We start from the raw sequence: 26568 nt of genomic DNA, 5'->3' as shown, positions 1-26568 counted from the left end.
CTGCAGGAAGAGTGAGAGGTGAAGGATAGTGGAGGATTGGCAACCCTGCATTGGTGAGAGGCTGGACTGGAGCAGGTTTCAAATAGATTAACCACGGGCACCAGACAATAAATCTGAGGGCCTCCAGCCAAGGACCCTTATCCATGCTACAGTAAAAAGTTCAATGTATAGGCACACAATGCAGTATACAGATCATGTATCATAGACATGTTCACTTGAAACCTGTATAATCTTATTAACCAATGTCACCCCAATTAATTTAATTTTTTAAAAAGTTCAACACTTTTGTAAACATCAGGATGTGAGCACAGAGTCTGTGTAGCAGAACTCAAATGCATATAAACTGGTCATACAGAAGAGCCAGGATTCACTTCTATTAACGTTTCTTCATTATCACCAAAAGGGAATGACAACATTTAAAATGACGGTGGAGGACTCAAAGACCCTGAGAAGAAAGCCACAAACACCTGTGGACCCAAGAATTCCAGGCTGAGAACAGCTTGACTAAATCACTCAGACAGCATCTGACCTGGAAGACTGTAAGGTAGATGTGGCACAAAAGTCATCTCTAAAATGAGCTAAACTTCTAATTTGATTGGCCTCAGTGGAGACTTGATCATTGATAAAGGGCTGTTATTCAGCAGCATTTACCACTGAATTATACTGGTCAGTGTCTATTCTGATTGGCCAGTACCCACAGTGCACCAGTTGCTTATATATTTAAATTACCTGAGCATTGGCCGGGAGATAATGTATTACTAAGGGGGAATCCCCTAGATATCATACGGGCCCATCACACTTCAGTCCCTGAAGTAGCCCCACAGGTAAACCCCAAATGTTTCTAATGAGGGAGACTTCATAAGCAGTGCTTTGTCTATCTGGACACAGAGCCAGGAGCTGGCCTTGTTGCTGCGGGGACATTATGAGCCAGTGAGGTAAGAGCCAGCTTTTCACTCAGAGGATGGCAGTAGGTATTGCTAGTGTTGATTTGCAGCTACAAGTAGCTGGAATAAGATGCAAAGGAACTCAGATTCTGCTATTTTCATTTGCGTTACTACCAAAAGACTCTGCATCTAAAAGCCTTATATGCACAGCAGCACAATTACATTTTATATAATATATATATATATATATTACCAAATATATATATATTATCACCAAAAAGGTGATACAGTATATATATATATATATATATGCATATAGGTGTCTCTATTTAGCTATCTATATAGTTAAATAGATAGCTAAATAGATAGCCATTAAATCTAAGAATATATACAGGATGGGGCAAAAGGTTTACAATTGTCAACCTACTTTTACCCCACCCTGTATGTATGCATATATATATTCATTAATCCTTCCAACAGATAATATTTTCTCTACTTTATAGAAAAGGCTCAGAAAACTAGCTTGAGTTAGTGTCTTAGAGCAAGGGCGTCACAGGGCATCACAAACCCAAAGCTTCTACCCGCGACTCTCTGCTCTGCCCCACGCCATGCTTCCCTGTAGAGGAGGACTGGTAAGTGGCCAACAGCTGTGCATATGCAACTGAACAAAGACTGTAACCACCAGCTGTTCCTCTGACATGTATGAACCACAGTTTTAGAAGACCATCCTGACATACGGGTTCCTTTGCCAAGCTACATTCAAATCCACGTGATTACTAGTTACATTAACAAGGTTCTCATGACCATTTCTCCTAGAAAGTTCACCATAAATGAATCTGACTATAAAATCAGACATCACTGAGAATGTTCTTCATTCCCCGACGTCTTTCATGAGCCTCTGCATATCCAAGGGGCCGTTCATAAAGCCCCACTACGTCCCGTGACTGCTCAGCTCGCTTCCATGGGAAATGAATCACGTAAACAATAGCCGGCTGGAAGGCTGCAGCACGTTGACCTGCCTCCTGGGACCGCAGCTTCCTCATCTGTACACGAAGGTCTTAACCGCAGCTCTTTCCATCTCCCTCTTTCCAAGAATTAAAAAAGAGAAATTCCTCTTGAAATTGAAAACAGAGTTCACATACATAGAAATGTTCAAAACCTTAATTTTAGAAGCGTCAGGCTTCCATACAGAGCCACCTATCCACAGGCGTAGCCCTCCACAGGCAGACACCTCTCTGGCCAAGAAGGGGCAACAGTTCCTGTAAACAGCGAGCGTGGGTCCCCCAAGCTGCTCCTCTCCACTTCCTTTGGCTGGAAGAGCCAAGCATGTTAGTGCAGCTGCCAACCCTGAGGGCCCCCCCACCCCCCACCCCCACCATCCCCACCACCCCCAAGCCGGGAGACACACGCTGTACCCCAGAGTCCCGACTCAGGCCTCCCCGGAAGTCAGCACCACGCATCATGTGTTCAAGTGGCAGAGGCAGTAAGTCCTTTGCTTTCCTCAGTCTGCGTTGAGTGTTCTGTCACCAGCCTCTGCAAGGTCCTGACCGACAGGGAAGTAGCATCAGGTTGTAAAGTTTCTGCTCCCGGAGTAGCTGAGCGTGTCATTTCCTAGAGCCAGCCCAGTTCCTGCAGCAACACCTTCCTGAACACGGAAGCAGGCGGGCGTGGCTGTAAACCAAAGGTTCCCCTCAGGAGGTGTGCAGAAGGAAAGCTTTGGGAGGGTTGGAAACCATGATCTTGTGATCTCATCATTGGTCAATGTCCAAAACAGGGCCATGGGGAGGGGACACAGGAGTGGTCCCTTATAACAAGGAGTGGTCAAGGAGAGGGGAAATCTAAGGACATTGGTTCCTAGAGCGAAGGGGAACCTTAAAATGTCCCTCGTTCCACCTTTTCCTTCACAGCTACATAAACCAAAGTCAATTGCTTTTTTCTCAGGGTGCAGAGCAAAAGCCAAGATTATAACCCAAGGCATCAATAATTAAAAAGAAAAAAGTTTTGTAGCATTTAGATTTGTTTAAAAGGGGAAGGGGGGGGACACAGAATTTACTGTGTCAGAAAGTAGAACATTTCTTATTGCTAGAGTGACAGACGAAGGCCAGTTCACCATCTGTCACTGATTCCTATGCTGGGTGGGAAGTTGGAAGAGAAGGTTCCTTTCAAGTCTAAGAGTCAGTGAAAACCCTCTCTGGAGGTTCCCCCAGGGGCACAGGGAATATGACTTTTTTACGTAGTGTGTACTGAGGTTGAGGGATCTGTTTCATCGTTACACCTCGTCGACTCACATCATTATTGACAGCAATGAGGATGGATAAGATATCTTCATGTCTGCAGGCAGAGAAGAAAACATATTTTCAATCAGGAGACAGAAATCATGTACCAGGTCTTAGAAATAAGACTATATAAAAAAAAAGAAATAAGACCATAAATCATGTGACTCCTTCCTAGCCCAACAGATCCAGATTCTAACTGGAATCCTGCCAACTATAAAGAAATATTTCTGGCCCTAGCTGGTTTGGCTCAGTGGATAGAGCGTCAGCCTGTGGACCAAAGGGTCCAGGATTCGATTCCAGTCAAGGGCATGAACTTTGGTTGCAGGCTCCTCCCCGGCCCAGGCCCCAGTCAGGGCTCGTGCAAGAGGCAAGCACTTGATGTGTTTCTCTCACATCGATGTTTCTCTCTGTCTTTCCCTCTCTCTTCCACTCTTCCTAAAAATCAATGGAAAAGTGTTCTCGAGTGAAGATTAACAAAACAAAAAAAAGAAAAGAAATACCTCTGAAATTAAAAAAAGAAATTCTAAATTACATAAAATTTTCAATTCTACATTCAGTGTTGAAGGACATTATAATAATTACAGCTTGCATTTTAATGTACTTAGTCCACAAAGGAATTTTACATATAATTATTTGTCTTCCTTCAAGCTGATAGCTAGCTAGATAAATAGATGGATGGATGGATGATAGAAAGATGGAAAGAATAGACAGGCAGATGATAGAGGTGGAGAAAGAGAGCCCTCTTAATAATGTCCTCTCTATTCTTGGTTTGGAGAGGGATACAGAGATGAAAGTGATACAATTCTTGATCTGAAACACTTAAAATGCAGACATAAAACATGTACCAAGGAATGCATAGACACCAAATTCATAATACAAGGCAGAATGTGATCAATGCCATCTGAAAAGGTCAAAGTTCTGTTGAAAGTTTGAAGGAGAAAGACAGAACTCCTGGCCGGGAGAAGAGAAGGCTCCAGAGAGGAGAGAGCATGTGAGCCTGGGCTTGCAGGCTGTGCAGCATTTACTAGCATGACTGTTCCAGAGGCGGGCAATACACACCATCAGAAGCAACACATAGGTTCTTCAGACAGACTCAAGTTTGAATCATAGCTCTGTCACTCACGGACCATGCAGTCTTAAGCAGGTTACTTACTTTCCTATGCTTCCGTTTTCTCAGCTCTAAAATGAAGACCATTATAGTACTCATTTTAGGGAATGCCATGGGAATTAAATAAGGTAATTTATGTAAAGCACTTAGAACACCGGCTGCAATATTCCACTGACCATCACTGTTAGTATGATTAGTATTACTGCTACTTCTCGTCATCATCATTAGTTTTCATTATTATTTTTTTAATCCTCGCCTGAGGATATTGTTCCATTGATTTTTAGAGAGAGTGGAAGAGAGAGGGAAAGACAGAGAAATATTGATGTGAGAGAAACACATCGATTGGTTGGCTCCTGCAAGTGCCCTGACCAGGGCCCCCCCCCCCACCCCCCCACCCCACCCCCGGCCAGGAAGGAGCCTGCAACCAAGGTACATGCCCTTGACCGGAATCGAACCTGGGATCCTTCAGTCTGCAGGCTGATGCTCTACCCACTGAGTCAAACCAGCTAGGGCAGTGGTTGGCAAACCGCGGCTCGCGAGCCACATGCGTCTTTGGCCCCTTGAGTGTGTCTCTTCCACAAAATACCACGTGCGGGCGCACATACAGTGAGATTAAAACTTCGTGGCCCATGCGCAGAAGTCAGTTTTCGGAAAGGAGATAGACGAAACAAGTATACAAGACGAGTGTGGATGGGAGAGTTGGAAGGGGTCGACCTCAGCGAACGTACCTCAATCAGATTGAGGAAGTTTCTAGCAAAGGCCAGCTTAGGAGTACCCTAATTAAGTTAATAACAGTGTACCTACCTATATAGTTTAAGTTTAAAAAATTTGGCTTTCAAAAGAAATTTCAATCGTTGTACTGTTGATATTTGGCTCTGTTGACTAATGAGTTTGCCGACCACTGAGCTAGGGCAGCATTGTTATTTTTCAGATGGGAATGTAAGCCCTGCCTGATTCTTACTTAGTCCCTCCACCCTGCTGTTCTCTCTCTCCTGAAATCTTGCTGTGGCTGACTCCTCAGCATTCAGCCACTCCCAGGATCACCTCTCCCAAGAAGCCTTCTCAAGCACCTCCTTGCCCTCCTCCCCCCATATCATGATCCTGTTTTGCTTTCTTTGTAGCAGGCATCACTTCTAAAATTATCTTATTAACTTAAATTCTCATTTACTTACAGTTTTATTATATGTCTACCTCTTACTGGACTGTACGCTACATGGAGAAGGGATTTCTTTTTTTAAGTTTTCGAATGAGTTGCTTATTCACTATGTGTGATGACTATAAATGAGTGTTCCCACGATGGAAAAGAAAGTTCGCACAGTGCATTTTCATGACGGGGGGTCTCCAATAGGGCAAAAACTTCCAAACGACCAGAACACCTGAATGTTGGGATTCAGTTCTTTATATAAAGTCCCTCACAAAAACAAACGGAAAAGAAGGGGGGGGCAAATTTTTAAAAAAGGAAAAAGGAGCCCAGTGGGCGTGGTTGGGTGGTGGAGCGTTGACCTGTGGGTTGGGAGGTCACGGTTCCATTCCCAGGCAGGCACATGCCCGGGCTGAGGGCTCAGGCCCCAGTGTGGGGCGTGCAGAGGGCAGCCAATCGGGGATTCTCTCTCATCATTAATATTTCTCTCTCTCTTCCTCTCTGAAATAAATAAAAATATGTTTAAAAAAAAAAAAGGAACAGAAAACAAGGGCAGAGGGCTTATTGCTTCTCCTCGGCTTTCTCCCGAGTCTCCTCCACCGAAAGACCTTCTGGCTTTCCGGCCTCTAAGATCTCGGCACTATCGCTCCTGCCCAGTCCTCCTCCCTTCCCTCTCTGCCCTGCGTTCTTCAAGCTTCGTCTCGGTTTCCGTGCAGGTTTCCGTGCAGGTTCAGCATCGAGGAAGCGCATGGCGTGGGGCGCTCATCCGCAAGGGGCCTGGGTGTTCCGTGCCCGGCGCGGTCCCTGCCGGCGCTGGTTCTGGTTCTGGTTCGGCCCCGTCGCTGGATGGGGAGGGGAGAGAGCGGTGGGCGCGTGTCTTCAAGGTCCGGTCCCCCCGCGGGAGGAGGCGATGTCCCTTTCCTTCTGCTTCGGGAGCTGGGCGTCGCCGGGCCTCCTTCCCTCGGTGCTCGGAGGCTGGCCGATGGTTCTCGGAAGCGAATCGAAACAGCTTTGGCCGCATTTGGAAACGTTCCTCTTCATCTTCGTCCCGGGCTTTCATTTCTTGCTCAGGAAGGGAAACCACGGGCTCAAACTGGGGGTCGCGGTTGGATTCGGCTGCCTCCTCCATGCAGGAATCATGGTCCTCATGGATGTCCGGGGCGGCTGGCGTGGTAGCTCCCGCGCCCCCGCCCACCCCGCCCCGCCCCCCTCCCGCTCCGCATCTGGTGCCGGTGCTGCCCGCCCTTCCCTCCGCTCTTCCCTCGGCCCAGCGACCGGAACCCGGAGAAGAGGTTTTTGTCTCTGATTTACAGCCACCTCCCTCGCCCCTAGCTCAGTCCGGTCTAGCAGGCACACAGTGTCCCTCGGTAAAGTATTGCCTCGTCCCTGAAGCCGCAGGACTTCGGTCTCTGACGGCTATGGTGCGGATGGAGAGGTTGGCAAAAGAGAGAGAAAAGCTTAGGTCCCTCGAGGCTCCAATCCGGATTCGCTATCTTAAATTCCCAGAACATCGTGGCCATTTCCAGAGATGGCACTCGGGAGTAGGAGCTCCCGGAGCGGGCTGAGCAGATGGATTCAGGATGTTCATACGGGATGTGAGGTCCGAGGGCAACGCAAAGGTAGGGTGTCTGGCAGGTTGTGAAAATGTGTAAGAATGACCTTCAGAATGAGGTTGACTTGGTCACTCATTCATTGGTGCAGCAAAGAGTTACCAAGCTCAACAATACGTCAGATACTATGCCAGGCGCTGAGGACATAAAATTGGATGAAGCTAAACTTCAGAGATGGCAGAACTCAGAGATGGCAATTTGGGAGCCATTTCTATGGAGATGCCTAGTGGCCTCCGGGGATAGCGAAAACTACCCAGGGAGGGGAGAGAAGGGGAGGGGAGGGGAGGGGAGAGGGGGGGGGGCGGTCCAGGGCAGAACCTTGGTGAAGGCTCATTTCCAGGAAACCAGGTAAGGAGCATGTGGCAGAGGCAGAAGGACAGTTGTCAGAGCAAAGGCAGAAGACCAAGCATATGGCCCACAGGCAGCACATAGGCACTCACTAAATATGCGTGACTAATAAATTAATAAAGGAAGGAACACATTAAAGGCCCCCATGCTTTTATATATGCTGCGCCCTCTGCTCAACACGTCTTTCACCGCAGTTAGAAGTTTCCCCTGGTCCTCCAAATCTGGGTGAGGTACCAGTTCTATGTGTTCCCATAACACCTGTGCTCTACAGTATATGTCTACCACAGGGGCATGCTCTTCCCCATCTGCTTGTCAGTCCCTCTAGTTGTGAGCAGCGTGAGGACCAGGACTGTGTCTTTTTTTTATTCCATATCTTCGTTTCCAGCTATATGTTGGTTCTCAATACAGGTTTGTTGGATGGATGGATGGATGGATGGATGGATGAATGGAGGGATGGACGGGTAGGTGAATAGATGGATGGATAAACAGGTAGGTGGATAGAACAATGTGAAACTCTTACCTTGGGACCAATTTCTTCAAACAGTTATACAGAGATTGAATATACCAGCTCCCCTCTGTCTTGTGACGAAAAGATACGTAGCCGGGGACAGTGGACAGGCCAAGAAGGAAATCTGCTTCCGCAGGAATAGTGTTCTTAGGGGGAGAATTTCCTGACTCGGGATTTACAGCATCTGCTTCAATGGATACAGAAGATTGTATCTCTCCTCCTTGACAGGCCTGGATGAAAAAGAGTTTGGGTTTGTTAGCCAGACCAGGGCACTGCTGGGCCGTAAAGTGAGACATGATCTCCCAGATGGGAATGAGGGCCTCGTCTGAAGAGTAGACACTTGCAAGTTGCCCGTGGGTCAGAAAACAGAACACAAAACAGTCTCCGTCGGCATGGTCTGGATGGCTCTTATATTCTTGCAGAATTTCGTCCAGGCGTTCTTTAGTTACATCAACCCGCATATCTACGTTGAATCCAAGCCACTGGAACACATGCTTCAGGCACTCTGTTAAAAAAAAAAAGTGGGGGGATGAATGATGACATAAAATAGAGCAAAATGAAATAAAAGGGGTCAAACAATGCAAATAGTTATACAAATTGCACAGCAAATATCCTGAAACTTTGGATTATGTTTTACTTTCATAACAATAAAATTTTATAATTAACCTGCCTTTTTATAGCACCCACAGTGCTATCACAATGGCCCTGCGAGTGAGCAGAGGCCAGAGTCCATTCTCCTTCATGGGTGAGGAGCTGAGGCTCTGTGACTCTCCCGTGGTCACAAATCCCAGATAGTGGTAGAGCCAGAGCTCAAACACAGGTTTTCTCAAACTGACCCAGCATGCCCGCGCCTACATCACATAATCATATGTGGTCAGGGGCCCTTTTCACGCTGTAAGCAGGTTGCTGACATCCCAGGTGCTATGGTCTAAAAGTTTGTGTCTCCCCAAAATTCACATGTTGAAATCCTAACCCTCAAGGTATGGGCATTAGAAATGGGGGCCTTCGAGAGGTGCTTAGGCCATGAGGGTTGAGCCCATAAAGAAACCCCAAGTGAGGTTACAGTGAGAAGATAGCCATGTAGGAACCACACTCTCACCAGACACTGAAACCCCATAGCCTTGATCTTAGACGTCCCAGCCTTCAGAACCATGAGAAATACAGATTGGTTGGTTATAAGCCACCCAGTCTTGGTTGTTTGATATGGCAGCCTAGATAGACTAAAACACTAGGCGTGTATAGGAGGCTTTGAAACATTTGTAACATCATCCTTACATTAAATGGAAGATTAAAAATTACAGAAAGAAAATATGAAAATGAAAAATGATTTTAAGATCCCCAGCTTCCATTCGATATTCTATTACAGCCTTTCTTACCAGCGTCTTTATCAGTCCCTTGTCTTTTTGACAGTGAGGTAAAGTTCTGGTTGTTGATAACAACACAGTAGCCTCTATGTTCATGATCCATCCTGTACACAGTTTCCTCCTTGAAAGAAGAAGAGATGGAACCACTTATTAGAGAATCTTCACTTTAAGAGTTTAATGCTTCTAACCAACCACTCCATTTATTGATACTAAAGGCAGAGAATTCTCAAGATCCTGGGTCTGGTCTGGAATTAATCAATGGCCAGGCCCTGACTAAAATTCAGACTTCACCTGGTTTAATTGCAAAATGTCTATTCTCAGTGTCAAATAACAGAGTATGTTTTTTAACTTTGGAAAACCCAGGGTTTATGCAAAAGCATCTTCCTTTTTGGATTAGCAAAGTGAAGAAAGCATAGGTAAGGACCTAACAAGACAACAAAAATATCAAATGATAATTTTTTTCAGATGGTAGGATTCAGTGATCTGTTTTCTCCAAAACCAGAGAAATCTCTTTGGTAGCAATCACAGTGGGGATTTTAAAATGTATGCAATTATTTCTGAAGGCTATCACAAACAGCCTATGATTATAAATTATCTGAGTTGGCTTCATCAGGGCCTCTGTGTGGCTAAAATGATTTCCTGAAAACATGGTACAGCTTGAATCCAAATGGAAAAGAAGTGGCATCAGTAGATAAAAAAGAAATTCCCTTTCTGGAAATAATTTTAAAAGTATGTGTGACTGCCAAAACCGGTTTGGCTCAGTGCATAGAGCGTCGGCCTGCGGACTGAAAGGTCCCAGGTTCGATTCCGGTCAAGGGCATGTACCTTGGTTGCGGGCACATCCCCAGTGGGAGATGTGCAGGAGGCAGCTGATCGATGTTTCTCTCTCATCGATGTTTATAACTCTCTATCTCTCTCCCTTCCTCTCTGTAAAAAATCAATAAAATATATTTTTTTAAAAAAGTATGTGTGACTGAAAGGGCAATAGTGTCCCCTCCATAGCAAGTGTCAGCACACTTCTGAAGGTTATAAAGAAAGGTAGGAAGGACAGAGATGATCACAGAAAGAGGAAGAAGATCCAAGACAGACACAAAGAACTTTGAGCCCTCAAAGCCACTAAGGGTGAGACCCCAGTTGGAAACTCTCCCAAAGAAATTGTCCAGACCTTTGTGCTGGTTCCAGAAGTTAGACTGTAAGCAGATGGTCCCAACATCTCCATAGAGACCAGGGTTACTTGGTCACCAAGAAAGAGAAATACTTATTTTCTTCAAATATTATCTCCTCACTTAGATATCCTTACACAAGGTGAGTTGAGAGTCAATACCACATGAATCAGATCAAATATTTCTGTTAGAAAGCTTGTTTGGGTACAGTCACTGAGCAGATACGAAGGAGAAGAAAGTGGGAGATGGGAAGAGATTTACCAAAGAACTCATGCGTATATGCACAACCAATGGACACAGACAATAGTGTGGAGAAGGCCTGCAGTGGGGCAGGGACTGGGAGGAAGGGGGTAAAGGATGAGAAATGGGGGACATCTATAATACTGTCAACAATAAAATAAACATAAATAAAATCAATTTTAAAAATTAAAGAAAAAAGGCTCAGAGACTCAGTCTGGGAAAGACAAAAATCAGTCCATAGCCCTGGGATTACTTAGTCAGGGTTTTGGCATTGGCTGAGGACTGCAGTGCTTTGAAGGGTTTCTGCAAACTCCCTGGTTCCTCTGACTAAGGATCCATCATAAAGAGGAAGCCAAGAATGAGTTGTCCCAGAACAATAACAGGAAAATATCTCTTGAAACTTTTCTTGGCCCACCAGCCAGACTTCAGTAGAATCTGGCGAGCTCCGCCCCAGCCTCTGAGTCAGTTATTAACTATGGTTAAGATGAAGGGTCTGTCCTGGGTGCTCACCTCAGGCTGAGCAAGTCTAGTATACACCAGACCAGAAAACACACTGAAAAGGACCCCAGCTGCTGTCATACAAAGAGGTGCACCTGCGCATTCCTCCTCACCTTGGAGAAGGTGAGGTCCCAGGGAGCCATGTTTTAACTGGGAAACCGCAGAATTGCAAAACTGAAAGAAACTTGTTTACTTATCAAAGAAGTAAAGCCGTTGCCTGAGCTCCCGCAGCTACCCAGTGAAGCCGGGTGTTTGGAGGGCAAGCTCTGGGGTCAGACTGCCAAACTCCAGCTCCATTCCTTTCTAGCCACTTTGGCTTTCAGCAAAGTACTTGGCCTCTTGGGTCTCGGTTTCCTCATCATTCAGTGATAATGTGATTGAAGAATTAAATGAGATAAGCCCTAGAAAGCTCTTAGAACAGTGCCTAGCGCAGTGGTGGCGAACCTTTTGAGCTCGGCGTGCCAGCATTTTGAAAAACCCTAACTTAACTCTGGTGCCGTGTCACATATAGAAATTTTTTGATATTTGCAACTATAGTAAAACAAAGACTTATATTTTTGATATTTATTTTATATATTTAAATGCCATTTAACAAAGAAAAATCAACCAAAAAATGAGTTCGCGTGTCACCTCTGACACGTGTGTCATAGGTTCGCCATCACTGGCCTAGCACATGACACATACTCAATAATGGTTAATTCTCACCAACACCATATCACATAACCTCCCAGCTAAGATTCCTGGGGAAGTGGAGCGTGTGGAACCAATAACCAGTTTGTTCACAAGCGGGTTCTCCCAATGGCAGAGCCTGAAATATTTCCCTGAGGTTATGGTTTCTGGGCAAGGATTCAAGGAAATACACACACCATTGCCGAGCCCCTCCCTCTGGCCTCTCTCCCTCTGCAGGCAGCACCATAGCAGACATCCTCAGACTCAACATCCCACTCTGTCCCTGCTAGCCTGGCGCCTCAGGGCCACCAGAGGTTCCCTCCCTCCTCACAGAGGGTGTCCGAATTCTGAAGGGTTGCTTGCATTCCCCGGAAGCTGTTATGTCGGGCTTTCCAAGTGGAAGCCACCTCTTCACCCTCCCATAGAAAAGCCTGGTATAATCCATGCGTTCATTGGCTCGCTCTGAATTGAGATAAGAAATGAATTCTCCACTAATCTGTAAACCTTCTCCCAAGTCACAGTGAATAACTTGCTATATGTAAAATATATCTCTTTGTGCCATCCTGATCCAAGTTATAAAAAGTGCATTGGGAACATCTACCATTACTCCTTGCAAGCTCATCTTGCCAAGTCCCCTCATGTTGAGGAAAGAAGAAGTGCAGGAAATTCACAGAGTTAGGAGGAGAGTTGAAAATCTAGACTTGCTGGGTTGGCAAACACATTGAGGGGGTGTGCCCTGAGAAGGTACGGAAGCTCCCTGCCACTCCCACCTCTCATCTCTTGCCCTATGGATCTCTTCCATATGGATGTTCTTGAGTTGTATCCCTTACAATGAACCTGAAATGTAAATGTTACCAAAAAGTGATGTGATGCAGAAAAGGACAGATGCCTCATCTCCAGCCATAGAAAAGGCCACTGGAAAGTGACAAGAAGAGAATCAACTCCCTTCTTCCAAAGGGGAAGGGTCCACGAAGACACAGTGGCGAGAATTTTCAGAGCAAGGGAGCCCGAGTGAGTCAGTGTGTGGGGCCTTCATGCACCATGCCTGGGACTCCGGAGCCCTTCGTCTCACTCAGCCACTAGTTTTCACAGCTGGAAGTGACGGGGCCTTGTCCTCCCAGCACTGGAACCCTGGGCTGGGGGCCCTGCTGTTGTGCTGGGACTCCTGTATTTTCAGAGGGGACCTCCACAGTTGAGATATACCTCCTGGTTTTTAAGTGCCACATGTGGGAGTGGGACCAGGCTGTTCCATGTCTCCACCCTTCCTACCAGTCTCAACGTGGCTCCCTCTATATATCCTTAGTTACAGGACTTCAGTTCAGCTAATTTCAGGCATTCTGAATGATGGTTGCTCTGTAACTTAGTTGTAATTTTGATGTGGTTGTGAGAGGTTCTGAATATCATGTCTACTTACACCATCATCTTGACTGGAACTCTATGGAAAAATTTTTTAAATAAAAAATAAAATTTCCACAAACAACCCAATTTAAAAACAACCCATTTATCCAAAGAAGACATACAAATGGCCAACAAGCACACGAAAGGATGCCCAACATCACTAATCATGAGCGAAGCAATGAGAATCGAAACCACAACGAGATACCACCTCAAGCCCATTTGGATGGCTACTGTCAAAAACCGGGAAAATAAGTGCTGGCGAAGATGTGGGGAAACTGGATCCTTTGTGTATGATTGGCAGAAAGGATGCCGCTGCTGTGGAAAACAGTATGGTGGTTCCTCAAAAGATGAAATACAGAATGACCCTAAGATCCAGCAACTCCACTTCTGGGTAAACACCCAAAAGGACTGAAAGCAGGATCTAGAGGAGATATTTGTACTACGGTCATAGCAGCATCATTCACAGTCGCCAAAAGGTGGAAGCAACCCACGTAGCCATCAGTGGGTGCGGATAAACGAAGTGTGGGCTATCCACACAATAGAACATTATTCAACCTTTAAAAGGAAGAAAATTCTAACATGGATGAACGTTGAGGACATTATACATGAAACGAAATAAGCCAGTCACAAAAAGGCAAATATTGTATGACTCCGTTTACTAGTCTATGAGGTACCTAGAGTAGTCAAGTTCATAGAGACAGAAAGTAGAAGGGTGTTTGCTAAGAGCTGGTAGGAGTGGGAAATGAGAAGCTATTGTTTAGTGGCTACAAAGTTTAAGTTTTACAAAATAAAAAGAGTTCGAGAAGGAGTTTGGTTACACAGCCATGTGAGTGTACCTAACAGCACTGAACTGTACATTAAAAATGGTTAAGATGATATGCCTGGCCCCCGTGGCTCCGTGGTTGAGCGTTGATCCACAAACTGGGAGACCACAGTTTGCTTCCGGTCAGGCACATGCCCTGTGCGCAGGCTTGACTCCCAGTGGGGGGTGTGCTAGAAGCAGCCAATCGGTGATTCTCTCTCATCATTGATGTCTCCGTCTCTCCCCCCCCCACTCCCTTTCTCTCTGAAATCAATAAAAAGATATTTTTTAAAAATGGTTAAGATGATAAATTTTATGATATTTGTATTTTACCACAATTACAAACAAAAACAAAAATTTCCAAGGCCAAGCTAACTTCACTGATGCCAACAGAGTTACAGAGTTTGGCAAAATAGAACTGCCCGCGTCTGCTGGAAAGAAACAAAGCCCGGGAAGAGCGTCATCTGTCTACCAACGGTCTCGCTCACGTCGTGACGAACAGATTGCAGATTCCCCCGTGTTTCCCTCTCTCCCACCCTCCCGTTGCTGGGCACCACAGAAACTCCGTTCTTGTCCGCTGGGGAGGTCTGGTTACCTAATTTGTGGGGCCTAGTGCAAAACAACAGCTATACATTATTAAGAATTTCAAAACAGCCCTGGCCAGTGTGGCTCAGTTGGATGGAACATTGGCAGTCGACCAATAAATACAGGTTCAATTCCCAGTCAGGGCACATACCTAGGTTGCAGGCTAGATCTGAGGTCCAGGCACATATTGGAGGCAACCAATCTTCTCTCTCTCTCTCTCTCTCTCTCTCTCTCTCTCTCTCTCTCTCTTCCTCTCTCTCTAAAAATCAATGCAAACATATCCTCAGGTGAGGATTAAAATAAACCAAGAATTTCACCTGCCTGGTGTGTCTCAGCGGTTGAGCATCGACCCATGAACCAGGAAGTCACGGTTAGATTCCCAGTCAGGGCACATGACCAGGTTTCAGGCTCAATTTCCAGTAGGGGGCTTGCAGGAAGCAGCAGATGGATGTTTCTCTTTCATCAGTGTTTCTCTCTCTCTCTCTCTCTCTCAATGTTTCTATCTCTCTGTCCTTCTCACTCTCTCTCTAAAATTAAAAAGAAATTTTTTTAACATTAAAAAAAATAATTTCAAGACAGTGAAAAAGCATTAAAAAAGCCTGGGCTGTATGTGATTGCACAGGCTGTATGCCCATGAGGCCAGCCCTGATTGGACGCCAGAGATAAGAGTAGATGGCACAGCACAACACAGTAGTGCCCTGGAGTCAGCTCAAGCCAGCTAAGTGAGAGCTAGTGTTAGATTTTTTAAATTCTGCAATACAGTTGATATCCTATTAGTAACTGGAAATCAGATGGAAATCGGTGTCTCTATCTCTCTCTCTTTCTTGGAGACTGGGGGTGGAGAGCAGAGCTGGTGGTCAAACATTTACCAACATACCGATGAAATTTCTGGTAAGGCTTGACGGATTTGATTAATGTTTGAAGCAGAAAGTAGTTCTTCCTCGTTTTGCTCAGCTTCTGCAAAAAAATAGAAAATATTCGTTTTTTAACGATGTCTGGCTACGTTGCTTTTCAGAGTTTGCCTCATCAGCTGGTCAATAGATCCATTCAGCAAGGCTTCTGTTTTAATAATCTCTGTGTTGAGGAGACTGAAATTGGAAAATCAATGCTGATTAATACATTATTAGTAATTTTGAAGACCGTAAATCCTCGAATTTTACCCACGTTAGACCTAAAATTCAGGCATATGAACTCCAATAAAGTAATGTTCAATTACAATTGGCCATTGTGAGTACAGTGGGACTTGGTGACCAGATAAACAAAGAAGAGACATACCAACCAGCAGTGACTGCATAGATGCTCATTTTGAGGCCTGGCTCCAAGAAGAACTGAAGATTAAGCATCATCTCTTCAAAGACTTTCACCTGGCTGGTGTGTCTCAGTGGTTGAGCATTGACCCATGAACCAGGAGGTTCATGGTTCAACTACCACTCTCCTCAGACCCATGCGGGCCTCTGCCTCATCTCACCAAGGGGCCACTCTCTGAAGACACTTGATCTCTTAACCATGAAGAGCCTTGACAACAAGGTGAGCATGATACCAGTGATTGCCAAAGCAGGTGCAATTTCTAATGCTGAATTACAGGAGTTTAAGATGAAGCTCATGAGGTAAGTGGTCAGCAATGGTGTCAGGTATACCAATTGTCAACAGGTGGTGAAACTATTGCTAAAATCAAGGCTTCAATGAGTGACATTTTCTTTCGCTTTTGAAGGAAGTGTGAACATTGAGGAGTAAGAAGGGCTCTTGGTGGCTCACTGGGCTCAGATGTTAAAAAAGCAGAGCCTCGCAGCCGTTTCTGCACAGGGGCCTCTTAAGCAAGCTGCACTTTTCGGAGAAGTTTCTGCATCGCCTGCCGACATTATGTTTCTGCCATCAGGACAAGCCCTTACAAAGGTTTCCTGGAATCCTATTTCAACCAATAGGAAAATTGGGGGACTATATTTTAAAATGTATTATGTACCTGAAGCTCTAACCTTTCAAGTTTATAGGACTTTTACATTTTTGACATGATTATCTAATTTATAACATGATCCTAAGTTTTTGTATCAAATTTTATATAACACCAGAGGCCCGATGCACAAAATTCATGCAAGAGTAGGCCTTCCTTCCCCTGTTTGCCGGCACCGGCTTCCCTCACAGCCCTGGCTTCATCCGGAAAGTCGTGCGGAAGGATGTCCAGTCTAATTAGCATATTATGCTTTTTTATTATAGATGATGGCCTTCCATGCTTCAGTATGCCTTATTGTGGTTCCTGTATTATTGTGATGAGACAAAATATGTTTAAAAGTAAAAACATCCAAGTATATACACCTTTTTTCTAGAGATAAGTGCCTTTGAACTTAGGTGTTATCACAGTATATTCACTAGGATGTATTACGTACTTGCTGCTTAAAACTCTGTATTCCAGAGTAAAAAATAATAAGATTGAATCATCTTATTAAAAGTATTTCTTTCCATGGCCAGTGTGGCTCAGTTGGTTGGAACATACACTAAAAGGCAGAGGGTTCGATTCCCCGTCAGGGCACATACCCAGGTTGTGGGTTTGATCCCTGGTCGGGGTGAGTGAGAGATGTTTCTCTCTCACATGGATATTTCTCTCTCTCTCCCTCCATCCCTCCCCACCCCTCCCTTCCTCTTTCTAATATCAATTTATAAAATATTTCTAAGAAAATAACCATGAACATTTGAATATTAAAGATATGAAATTTTAGGTAATTCACATCTCAAGGGAAATTTTAATTCAGTGACTTAGTAGTATTCTCAGAACAATGAACTTTTTCTTAACAGTCATAGGTATAAAATTTTTTATTTTTTATACTTGAATATTCTAAACAAGGCTGACATTTACTCTAGACAGAGTAAAAAATAGTTATTTCTCCCTCTCCTTAAGGCAATGATTCACTTTCCTGATCTAAGGAAATGTTACTACCTAGGAGGCAGCAAATAGAATCACAGATCGGAAAACAACAATCTGACCAGCAGCAGTTCAAGGTAACGAATCAGCAAAAGAAATTATTTTACAGAAACCTATAAATTTGTAATGCCATTTGCTTAAAGAGATCTACATATATATACTCAGAAGAAAAAGTGAACTTATAAATTATTTTTATTTACCATTTTATTTTCAGTCCTGGTATTATTTTATTTCTTATTGTTTTTTGTTTTTATTATTTTAATAATTTTGTTAGTTCTTAAAATTTACTATATACTTTACCAGATACCATTTCTAAACATATGGTGCTTACAACATCAGATAATTGCCATCTAGAGATTACAAAAGCATTGCCTCAGCATCAAAGCCAGAACTCGGACTATAATAACTAAAAGAAAAAGAAGAAAAAGGAAAAGAAAAACAGGAAAGAAAAGAACAAGAAAGGAAAGAAAAGGAAGGAAAGAAAGAAATAAGGAAGGGGAAAGAAGAAAGAGAAAAAAAGAAAATCCTTTTTCTTAGGTCAATGTTTAGTTTTTAATACATTTTTTATTAAACATTTTTAATGTTGACATTGTTGCAGGTGTCCCCCTTTCCCGCCCTTTGCCCACCTCCACCCCTCCTCTGCCCCTCCCTTGGCCTTCACCACACTGTTGTCCATGTCCATGCATATATGTTCTTTAGCTAATCCCTTCACTCTTTATCCAGTCACTCCTAGCCCCCTCCCTCGGGCACCAGCCAGTCTATTCCATGTATCCATTTTGTTCATCAGTTTGTTTTGTTCATTAGATTCCACGTTTTAGTGAGATCATATTGTATTTGTCTTTCTCTGACTGGCTTAAGATCACACTCTCCTGGTCCATCCATGCTGTCAAAAAGGGTAAGATTTCCTTCTTTTTTACAGCTGTGTAGTATTCCATTGTGTAAATGTACCACAGCTTTATAAAGTGGTAATTAAATAAATATGATATGTACATCAAATGTATTTTCTGTGGAACCATTAATAAGAATGAGCTATGGGAAAATGTCAGATATATTGGGTAAGAATAAAGTAAAGTATGGAATATGATTAGCATGATCTTATTTAAATATATATTAATCTTCACACACACACACACACACACACACACACAATTGTCTCTATAAAGAAGAAAGGCTACATGAGGAATCTAATAAAAAAAATTAATTGACCAACAAAATAGGACCCAAAGCATGGAGACAGAGAACAGGCTGACATACCTCAATGTGGGGTGGGGGGATGAGAAGAGATAAACCAAAGAACTTATATACTTATATGCGTAGCCTATGGACATGGGCAATAGGGTGGTGAAGACCTAGGGCGGTGATGGCGAACCTTCTGAGCTCGGCGTGTCAGCATTTTGAAAAACCCTAACTTAACTCTGGTGCCGTGTCACATATAGAAATTTTTTGATCTTTGCAACCATAGTAAAACAAAGATTTATATTTTTGATATTTATTTTATATATTTAAATGCCATTTAACAAAGAAAAATCAACCAAAAAAATGAGTTTGCGTGTCACCTCTGACACGCATGTCATAGGTTCGCCATCACTGACTTAGGGGGAGGGGAGGGGCTAGGAGGAAGTGGGTAAAGAGGGGGGAAATGGGAGATATCTGTAATGCTATCAACAATAAAAAATATATTTTTAAAATGTAAATTAAATTAAATTTAAAAAAAAGAAAGGCTACAAAAACATACTCCAAACAGTGGTTATCTCTGGGGTATGGGCTGTCAGTGGAGGAAGGAGAAGAGAGAGACTTTTACCTTCTATACTCTGTATTGTTGTCATTATTCAATTTTAATTTTTATTATAATTATTACACATATTTTAATAATAATTTTAAAATACTAAGTCACACCAAGTCTCAAGAAAACTGAGGAAGATCTCCTGGTGGTTCTTAAGCAGAGCTTCTGTCCTAATCAGATACAAATGGGACAGGGCTTCCAGGTTGGTGAACATGGAGGTGTGGGGACGGTGAACTGCCTCCAGAGAGCCTGGGAGCGCCATGGTCCTTCCCCCGCCTCACCCTATGCATCTCTTCTGCTTGGCTGTTTCTTTTCCTGATAATCCAGTCATCTAGCAAGGACTCAGGTTTCCAGAGTCCTGGAGCCATTCTAGCCAATTATTGAACCTGAGGTGGGGATTATGAGACCCACCGGCTTGTACCCAAATCGGACAGATGCTGTTCGTACTCTGGGGACCCACTACTTGTAATTGGCATCTGAAGGGGGGGCAGTCTTGGGGGCCTGAGACCTTCACTAATGGAGTTAGGGTCTGTGCTAACTCTGGTTCGTGTCAAAAGTGAGTCAAATGTGGGACACACAGTTGGTGTCCACAGAGAATTGTTGGGTCTGGAAAACCCCACACAGCTGGGGTCAGAGGTGTTCCTGGGGTGCTGGTGGGCTAGTAGAAGTAAACACGAGTTTTTCTTTCAAAACCCAAAGGAGACTACACAGCAGGTAGGTTGTGGAAAAGAAAAGTCAAAATTAGAATTCTTCTGATCTAAAGCTCAGCCCACAAGACTCAGGGAGGCACTTACTACATGAAAACTAGAGTTCTGCCCACCTGCCCTGTGTTTACCTCGTGTCGGGTACATGACAAGAAAATGGCAATGTGATCGGAAAACAAAACCTCAGAGTTCAGACGAGGATTCCAAATATACTTTCGACATCAACTTCCTGCTTTTTATTTCTCACTTGATACTCTGCTCGTTAGAAGACCTGCATTTTTTTCTTCATAACTTTTACTTAAATTATACATTCATTCATTGTTGTAGTTGTGGTTTGAGAGTTTATCATTTTAACAACAATATATTTTGTTCCAAAGTTCACCTTGTATTTAGAGAATTCTTAGAGAGGAGTTTCCTTTTGGCTAGTTTCATTTTCAACAACAGAAATTTGCACACTAGATTGATTCACCTAAGTAAATATGGGTGTGGCTTAGAGGCTTCCAAATATACTCAGGAGTTTTTATCCGTAGCTCTTGTTTAACAGTGGAGAAATAGACCCAGAGAAACACAACTTTTCACAAGTTGATACACGGTGAGGCAGCCAGGTTTGATTTCTGCCCTGTGCTATTGCCTCTATACCAAAGCAATCCTACCTATTCAAAATAGAAAAGTAGAATAATAAATTTCTTCTCTGATAGTAATTTCTGAGAGTACCATAGGAAAGTTTTCATGACTCTCCTCTCCAACAAACATGTATTGAATGCTTTATTCTGTGCCAGACAAGCGTTTCATAGGAATTAGAAAATGCATAGCTTCAAGTCCTAGCCGGTTTGGCTCAGTGGGTAGAGTGTCAGCCCTCAGACTGAAGGGCCCTGGGTTTGATTCCCCATCAAGGGCGAGTACCTGGGTTACAGGCTCAATCGCCGGCCCTGGTAGGGGCATATGTGGGAGGTAACCAATCAATGTGTCTCTCTCACATCGATGTTTCTCTCTATCTCTGTCTCTCCCCCTCCCTTCACTCTCTCTAAAAATCAATGGGAAAATATCCTCGGATGAGGATTAACAATAAATTAATTAAAATACAATAAAACTCATATCTTCAAGAAAAACCATGAGGCGAGTACTATCATTACCTCATTTTATAGATAGGGAAAGTGAGGCGTAGAAATGCTAAGGCAGGGGCCACAGCACCACTAATAAATGGTGTCCTGGCAATCTGACTCCATAGCATACTCCCTGTGCTATCCTGCCTCCTTTTTCGTTATTTCATTCTAACTGATTTCCTGTACTCTCACTCCCACATAAGAATAAGAAGAAGATATTTGTCTAAAAGTACTTTCCTCCGACTAGAATACAAGTTCCCAAGAGGAGCTTCTAAAACTGTGTCTAGCACAAAGTATGCACTCAATCAATGAGTTGAATAAACAAGCTCAGGAGAGTTCTGGCTTTCCCAGAGAATATTATCAGACTGATAACATCACATGTGACCAGTTAATTTAAGAATTCCCATGGTCTGTTGCAAGCAAGTAAGCATGAGTTAGTTACCTTTCTCTCTTTTATATTTTTCTATCTTTCTCATAAGATGAGGTGCAAAAGTGTTGCAGAGATCCTCCAGTAAGATCAGATTATCTGCATCTATTTTAGCTTGTTTCTCCAGATGTTCCAGGAAACTTAGAGAGGTCTGCAAGAGAATTAATGGAGTCACATTTACTTGCCTACTGATTATCCATTCATTCATTAAACACTGCCTACGTGGCCATGAGGCACCAGGTTTTGCATGGATGAATAACGTAGGTTGTTTATCCCAGAGTAGTTCAATAGTGTGGGGGAAGAGGTATGACCAAGTCAATCTCTATAAAATCTGTATTCATATCAAAAGCCAGTATACTAGTATATATGGTGTCTCCCCCCAAAATGTATACACATCATGTCTTTAATTTCAATTGCATTTTGAAAATGAAATGTATCTTAATAAACACTGCCTTTATAACTATTCAAAGTGTGTATACATTTTCTGAGACACCTTGAATACTACATGCCATTCAGTGCCTGCCATATATTAACCTCAAAAACAACTCAGTGAGGTAGATACTACTACAATCTCCATTTTAAAAATGAAACAGCTGGCCCTGACCGGTTTGGCTCAGCGGATAGAGCGTCGGCCTGCAGACTCAAGGGTCCCAGGTTCGATTCCGGTCAAGGGCATGTACCTTGGTTGCGGGCACATCCCCAGTGGGGAGTGTGCAGGGGGCAGCTGATCGATGTTTCTCTCTCATCGATGTTTCTAACTCTCTATCCCTCTCCCTTCCTCTCTGTAAAAAATCGATAAAATATATTTTTTAAAAATGAAACAGCTGAAGCACAGAGTCGACAACTTGTCCAAGGTCACAGAGCCAGTAAGTGGCAGTGAAGTCTCCTTCATTAACCATTGAGCTGTATGTACTACCTTTAACTCAGCAGCAAAACAGAGGCACCAAGGAAATGAGCATAAAATGTTTTTGAAAGAATGTTATATTTGGTATTTTAAAAGAAAAATCTCATAAGTACTCCTGGGAAAAGCTCAAATTGGCTAGTATTATTTTAATACTGAATTACATAGGGGATAGAAGCCACCAAATCTTTTCAATGATTAGGGCTTCTCAATGTATTAAGCTGCTTCTGAAAGAAAGTATATATGAACAAAATTATACTAGAGCCCCCAGAAAAGAGAAAATATTCAGAAAGTGAACACTATTAGCAGAGTGGGATCTGGGGAAGAGGTCTCTAGACATGATGAATGGTTGAACAGTCGAAAAGGGGCAGTGTGTGCAGGATATTGAAAAGAAGGCTTTGAGCACAAACCATGGGTGAGAGCCAGGTCATGGCTGGAGCAATGGGCTGATAAGAGACGGTGAAAGAACACACACACACACCATGTAGAAATTTGGGCAAGTGTCCCATGGCCCAAGGGGTACCAATAGTAGTTTTTGAGAACAGTAACATGAATAGATTTGTTTATAAATAGGAGACTTTGGAATAGGTTGGAGAAGGAATGGATTCGAGAGAAAATATTGGCAGAAAGGCTAAATACTCTGGTGAAGAGATGATCAAGACCTGGTGGTGGAAATGCAGAGGAGGCACTGGACTTGAGACCATTTCTGAGTTGCAATTTGGTGAGTTTTGAAGTTCAATTGGAAGTGGGTGAAGACGTGAAGAAAGAGTCAAAGATGACTTAAATGTTGATGCCACTCAATAATGTATCATCTATTCGACACAGCAGGCCTCACACAGCTGCCCATGGGAGGAGAGACTTGACTTGCACCTTGGAGGATGACTAATGCTTCACTGCCAACATGGAAAAGGACATTCCAGGCAAAGAAAACCATGTGGGGCAATGATGAGAAACTAAAAATCCGCTTATGTGGGCTTGTGTGGTGACTTCAGCAGGAATAGTATGGCTGGAGTGATGAAAGCTGTAGCATACTGGGATGCATGGAATGTGATCGAGAATTGAGTGAGTGGAGGAAGGGTGTGTGGAGACTATTCTTTCAAGCAGTTTGGCAGTAGAGAGAAGAAGGAAGTTAGAGCAATAACATAAGGATGAGGACGAGTTCATTGGAGTGTGTGTATATGATGCAGTCTATTAAGTGCTGGTGAGTTTCCATACCAGGACTTAATAAGGCTACATTATCTGCAATTGCAATTGCAAAAAATTCAATCTGAGATATAAATTCTTTACCGGCCAGTGGTACAAAAATGACCTTTGTAGGGTATTCTAGGTTTCCACACATATATATTTAATTGTAGAAAGAGAACTAAATGAAGATTAAAAGAAAGTGTAAACATAAAATAAATAAAAATGTTAAAGATTGTGTAGTATATACACATGTGGCCATGTACTCTAACAATGTAGATATATTGCAACCAAAAAAGGGGGGGGAAGATAATAGGTATAGTACATGCAAAGTAAATTTTCAACTGTTGTAAATAATCACACTGAATTCATGTAAAAATGACACAGGAGCCAACTTGAAGAGGTTACCACTGGGCAAAAATGGGACAATGTGAACTTCAATGAGGGTAATAATTGCAATAGACTGAAACCCAAATATGTTTCAATCTATGAATTCAAACTGTTTTTTTTATAATGGGTCACGTTCAGAGAATGACAGGGAACCAGTCAGTCATCATAAACACTGGGTAAATAAAAGAATCTAGGATTTATATATAAACTGTATCACCAGGTAACCAAATAGACAAGGGGGAAACAAATTAGAGAATTCAAAAATCCCATTTGCAACCCCCAAAGAGTCAATATATAAAACCGTTAAATATCAATAGTTGCTAATATCAAAAAAGAGAGACCCTGGCCAGTGTGGATCGGCTGGTTGGAGCGCTGTCCTGTACACAAAGAGGTGGCAGGTTCGATTTGGTCCCGGTGCACACCCAGGTTGCAGGTTCAGTTTCCAGGCGGCGGCGGGGCGCATACAGGAGGCAGCCAATCAGTGTTTCTCTCTCACATCAAAGTGTTGTTGCTTCTCTCTCTCTCTCTCTCTCACTCTCTCTCTCTCTCTCTCTCCCCCCCCCCCCCCCCCCCAAATCAATGGAAACATGTCCTCAGGTGAGGAGTAAAAAAAAGAGAGAGAAAACCAAGATTTCTGTTCCTCCCAATGAAAGGATGCAACAAAAGACCACTATGTTCTTGTCAAAAGGATCTAACCCAGCTGTGGGCAAACTACGGCCCGCGGGCCGGATCCGGCCAGTTTGAAATGAATAAAACTAAAAAAAAAAAAAAGACCGTACCCTTTTATGTAATGATGTTTACTTTGAATTTATATTAGTTCACACAAACACTCCATCCATGCTTTTGTTCCGGCCCTCCGGTCCAGTTTAAGAACCCATTGTGGCCCTCAAGTCAAAAAGTTTGCCCACCCCTGATTCTAACCTGAGTCTGTCGAAGCCTCTGAATTCAGTTGCCAATTTTCAGGAAAAGCAGAAGATAGAAGAGCTTGCTGCACTGCACCAAGCACACACATTAGCAAAACCTAGACTAGGGGAAATTCCATGGGCCAATTGTCCTCAGGGTCGTCAACACATTTTAAACAAAAGAAAGGGATTGTGGGAGGGGAGTTTAACCTATAGATTAAAGGACACTTCAAAGAAAAAAACTGGACAAGACTAAATTGAGGGCTAGAGATGCACAGGTAGATGATACAACCATAAAGAGACATAGGACCCTGGTTACTATAAAAGCCAGGACAGTGGATGCTTCTAGGGGAGGGGAAGGGGCTGTGATTGGGATGGGGCACATGGAGGGGTTTCTGGAAGGGCTAGCAAAGTTCAATTTCTTAACCTAGGTAGTGATTTCAAGGATATTAGCCTTATAATAATTCATTCATGTATGTTTGTTTTGTGTCATTTTACTGTACTTATATTTTGGTGCATGTTTTTCAAGAAAAGAAAGAAAGAAAAGCCCTAGCCAGTTTGGCTCAATGGTTAGAGCATTGGCCCACAGACTGAAGGGTCTCAGGTTCGATTCCAGTCAAGGGCACATACCTCGGTTGTAGGCTCGATTCCTGCCCCTACCCCCTAACCCCCACCTCCCACCCATCAGGGTGTGTGCTGGAGGCAACCAATCGATGTTTCTCTCTTACATCGAAGTTTCCCTCTCTGTGTCCACTCTCTCTAAAAATCAATGGAAAAAAATGTCCTCAGGTAACAACAAAACAACAACAAAAAAGTGTAAAAAAAATAACACAATAACAGGAAGCTATCAAAACTTCCAGGGAAGTTTCTAAGGAAGAAAATTCTGACAAGGGGCAACAACGAGAATGTCATAAATATATCTTTGCACCCCCCATCATGGAGGTTTAGTTTATCCTGCCAATTCCCCCAGTTATTCATTGTAAAATCACATAAACAGAAAGTTCAGGCTCTTTTTTTTTTTTTTCCAAAAGGAAAGAGAAAGAGGTAGATTGCATTACAAGGTTCTGGGGTGATAATGATGAGTAGGCTCAGCCCCACCCCCAAGGAACTCACAACCAATCTGTGGGAGAAAAGGACCTCTAGTTCAGTGGTTCTCAACCTTCTGGCCCTTTAAATACAGTTCCTCATATTGTGACCCAACCATAAAATTATTTTCCTTGCTACTTCATAACTGTAACGTTGCTACTGTTACGAATCGTAATGTAAATATCTGATATGCAGGAAGATCTTAGACGACTCCTGTGAAAGGGTCGTTGGACCGCCAAAGGGGTTGCGACCCACAAGTTGAGAACCGCTGCTCTAGAGATAACCAATCTAAGGACACGAAAGGCTTAAGTCCCTGAGGGCTCTGAAAAGGGAAAAAAAGGACTCAAAGATTATGGCCAAAACAGAGACATAACCTGCTCAGGTCTATAGGTCTCACACCATTTAATGAATTACTAGCATGGTGTTCATTTGACCTACCACATGTATCACAGCTTCCCAATCCTTGGTTATTTTTTTAAGTTATTTAGTATCAGTTGCTCAGAGAGAATGTGACACGGTGGCTGCACATGAAGGCTCAGAGAATTGGTGAGGTTCTCATTCATAAGTTGAATGGGGGAATTT

General features: G+C 43.2%; 1 protein-coding gene across 3 annotated transcripts in view; it reads right to left on the bottom strand.

Annotated features, from left to right (window-relative positions):
- Positions 1-2279: 2279 nt before the first annotated feature.
- The window catches only part of CASP10 (caspase 10), a 29538-nt gene continuing 5249 nt past the window's right edge, over positions 2280-26568 (bottom strand). For all 3 annotated transcript variants that reach the window (XM_036319427.1, XM_036319429.1, XM_036319428.1), the window contains 5 exons: positions 21541-21676; positions 15472-15551; positions 9252-9360; positions 7888-8380; positions 2280-3215 (listed from right to left, as the gene is read on the bottom strand). In XM_036319427.1, the coding sequence (XP_036175320.1) occupies positions 3053-3215; positions 7888-8380; positions 9252-9360; positions 15472-15551; positions 21541-21676 (981 nt within the window). In that variant the 3' untranslated portion in view covers positions 2280-3052. The remainder of the gene's footprint in view (positions 3216-7887; positions 8381-9251; positions 9361-15471; positions 15552-21540; positions 21677-26568) is intronic.

The sequence above is a fragment of the Myotis myotis genome, unplaced genomic scaffold (genome assembly GCF_014108235.1).
Source record: "Myotis myotis isolate mMyoMyo1 unplaced genomic scaffold, mMyoMyo1.p scaffold_m19_p_8, whole genome shotgun sequence".
Classification (NCBI taxonomy): domain Eukaryota; kingdom Metazoa; phylum Chordata; class Mammalia; order Chiroptera; family Vespertilionidae; genus Myotis; species Myotis myotis.
This window is presented reverse-complemented; position numbering and strand designations above follow the sequence as displayed.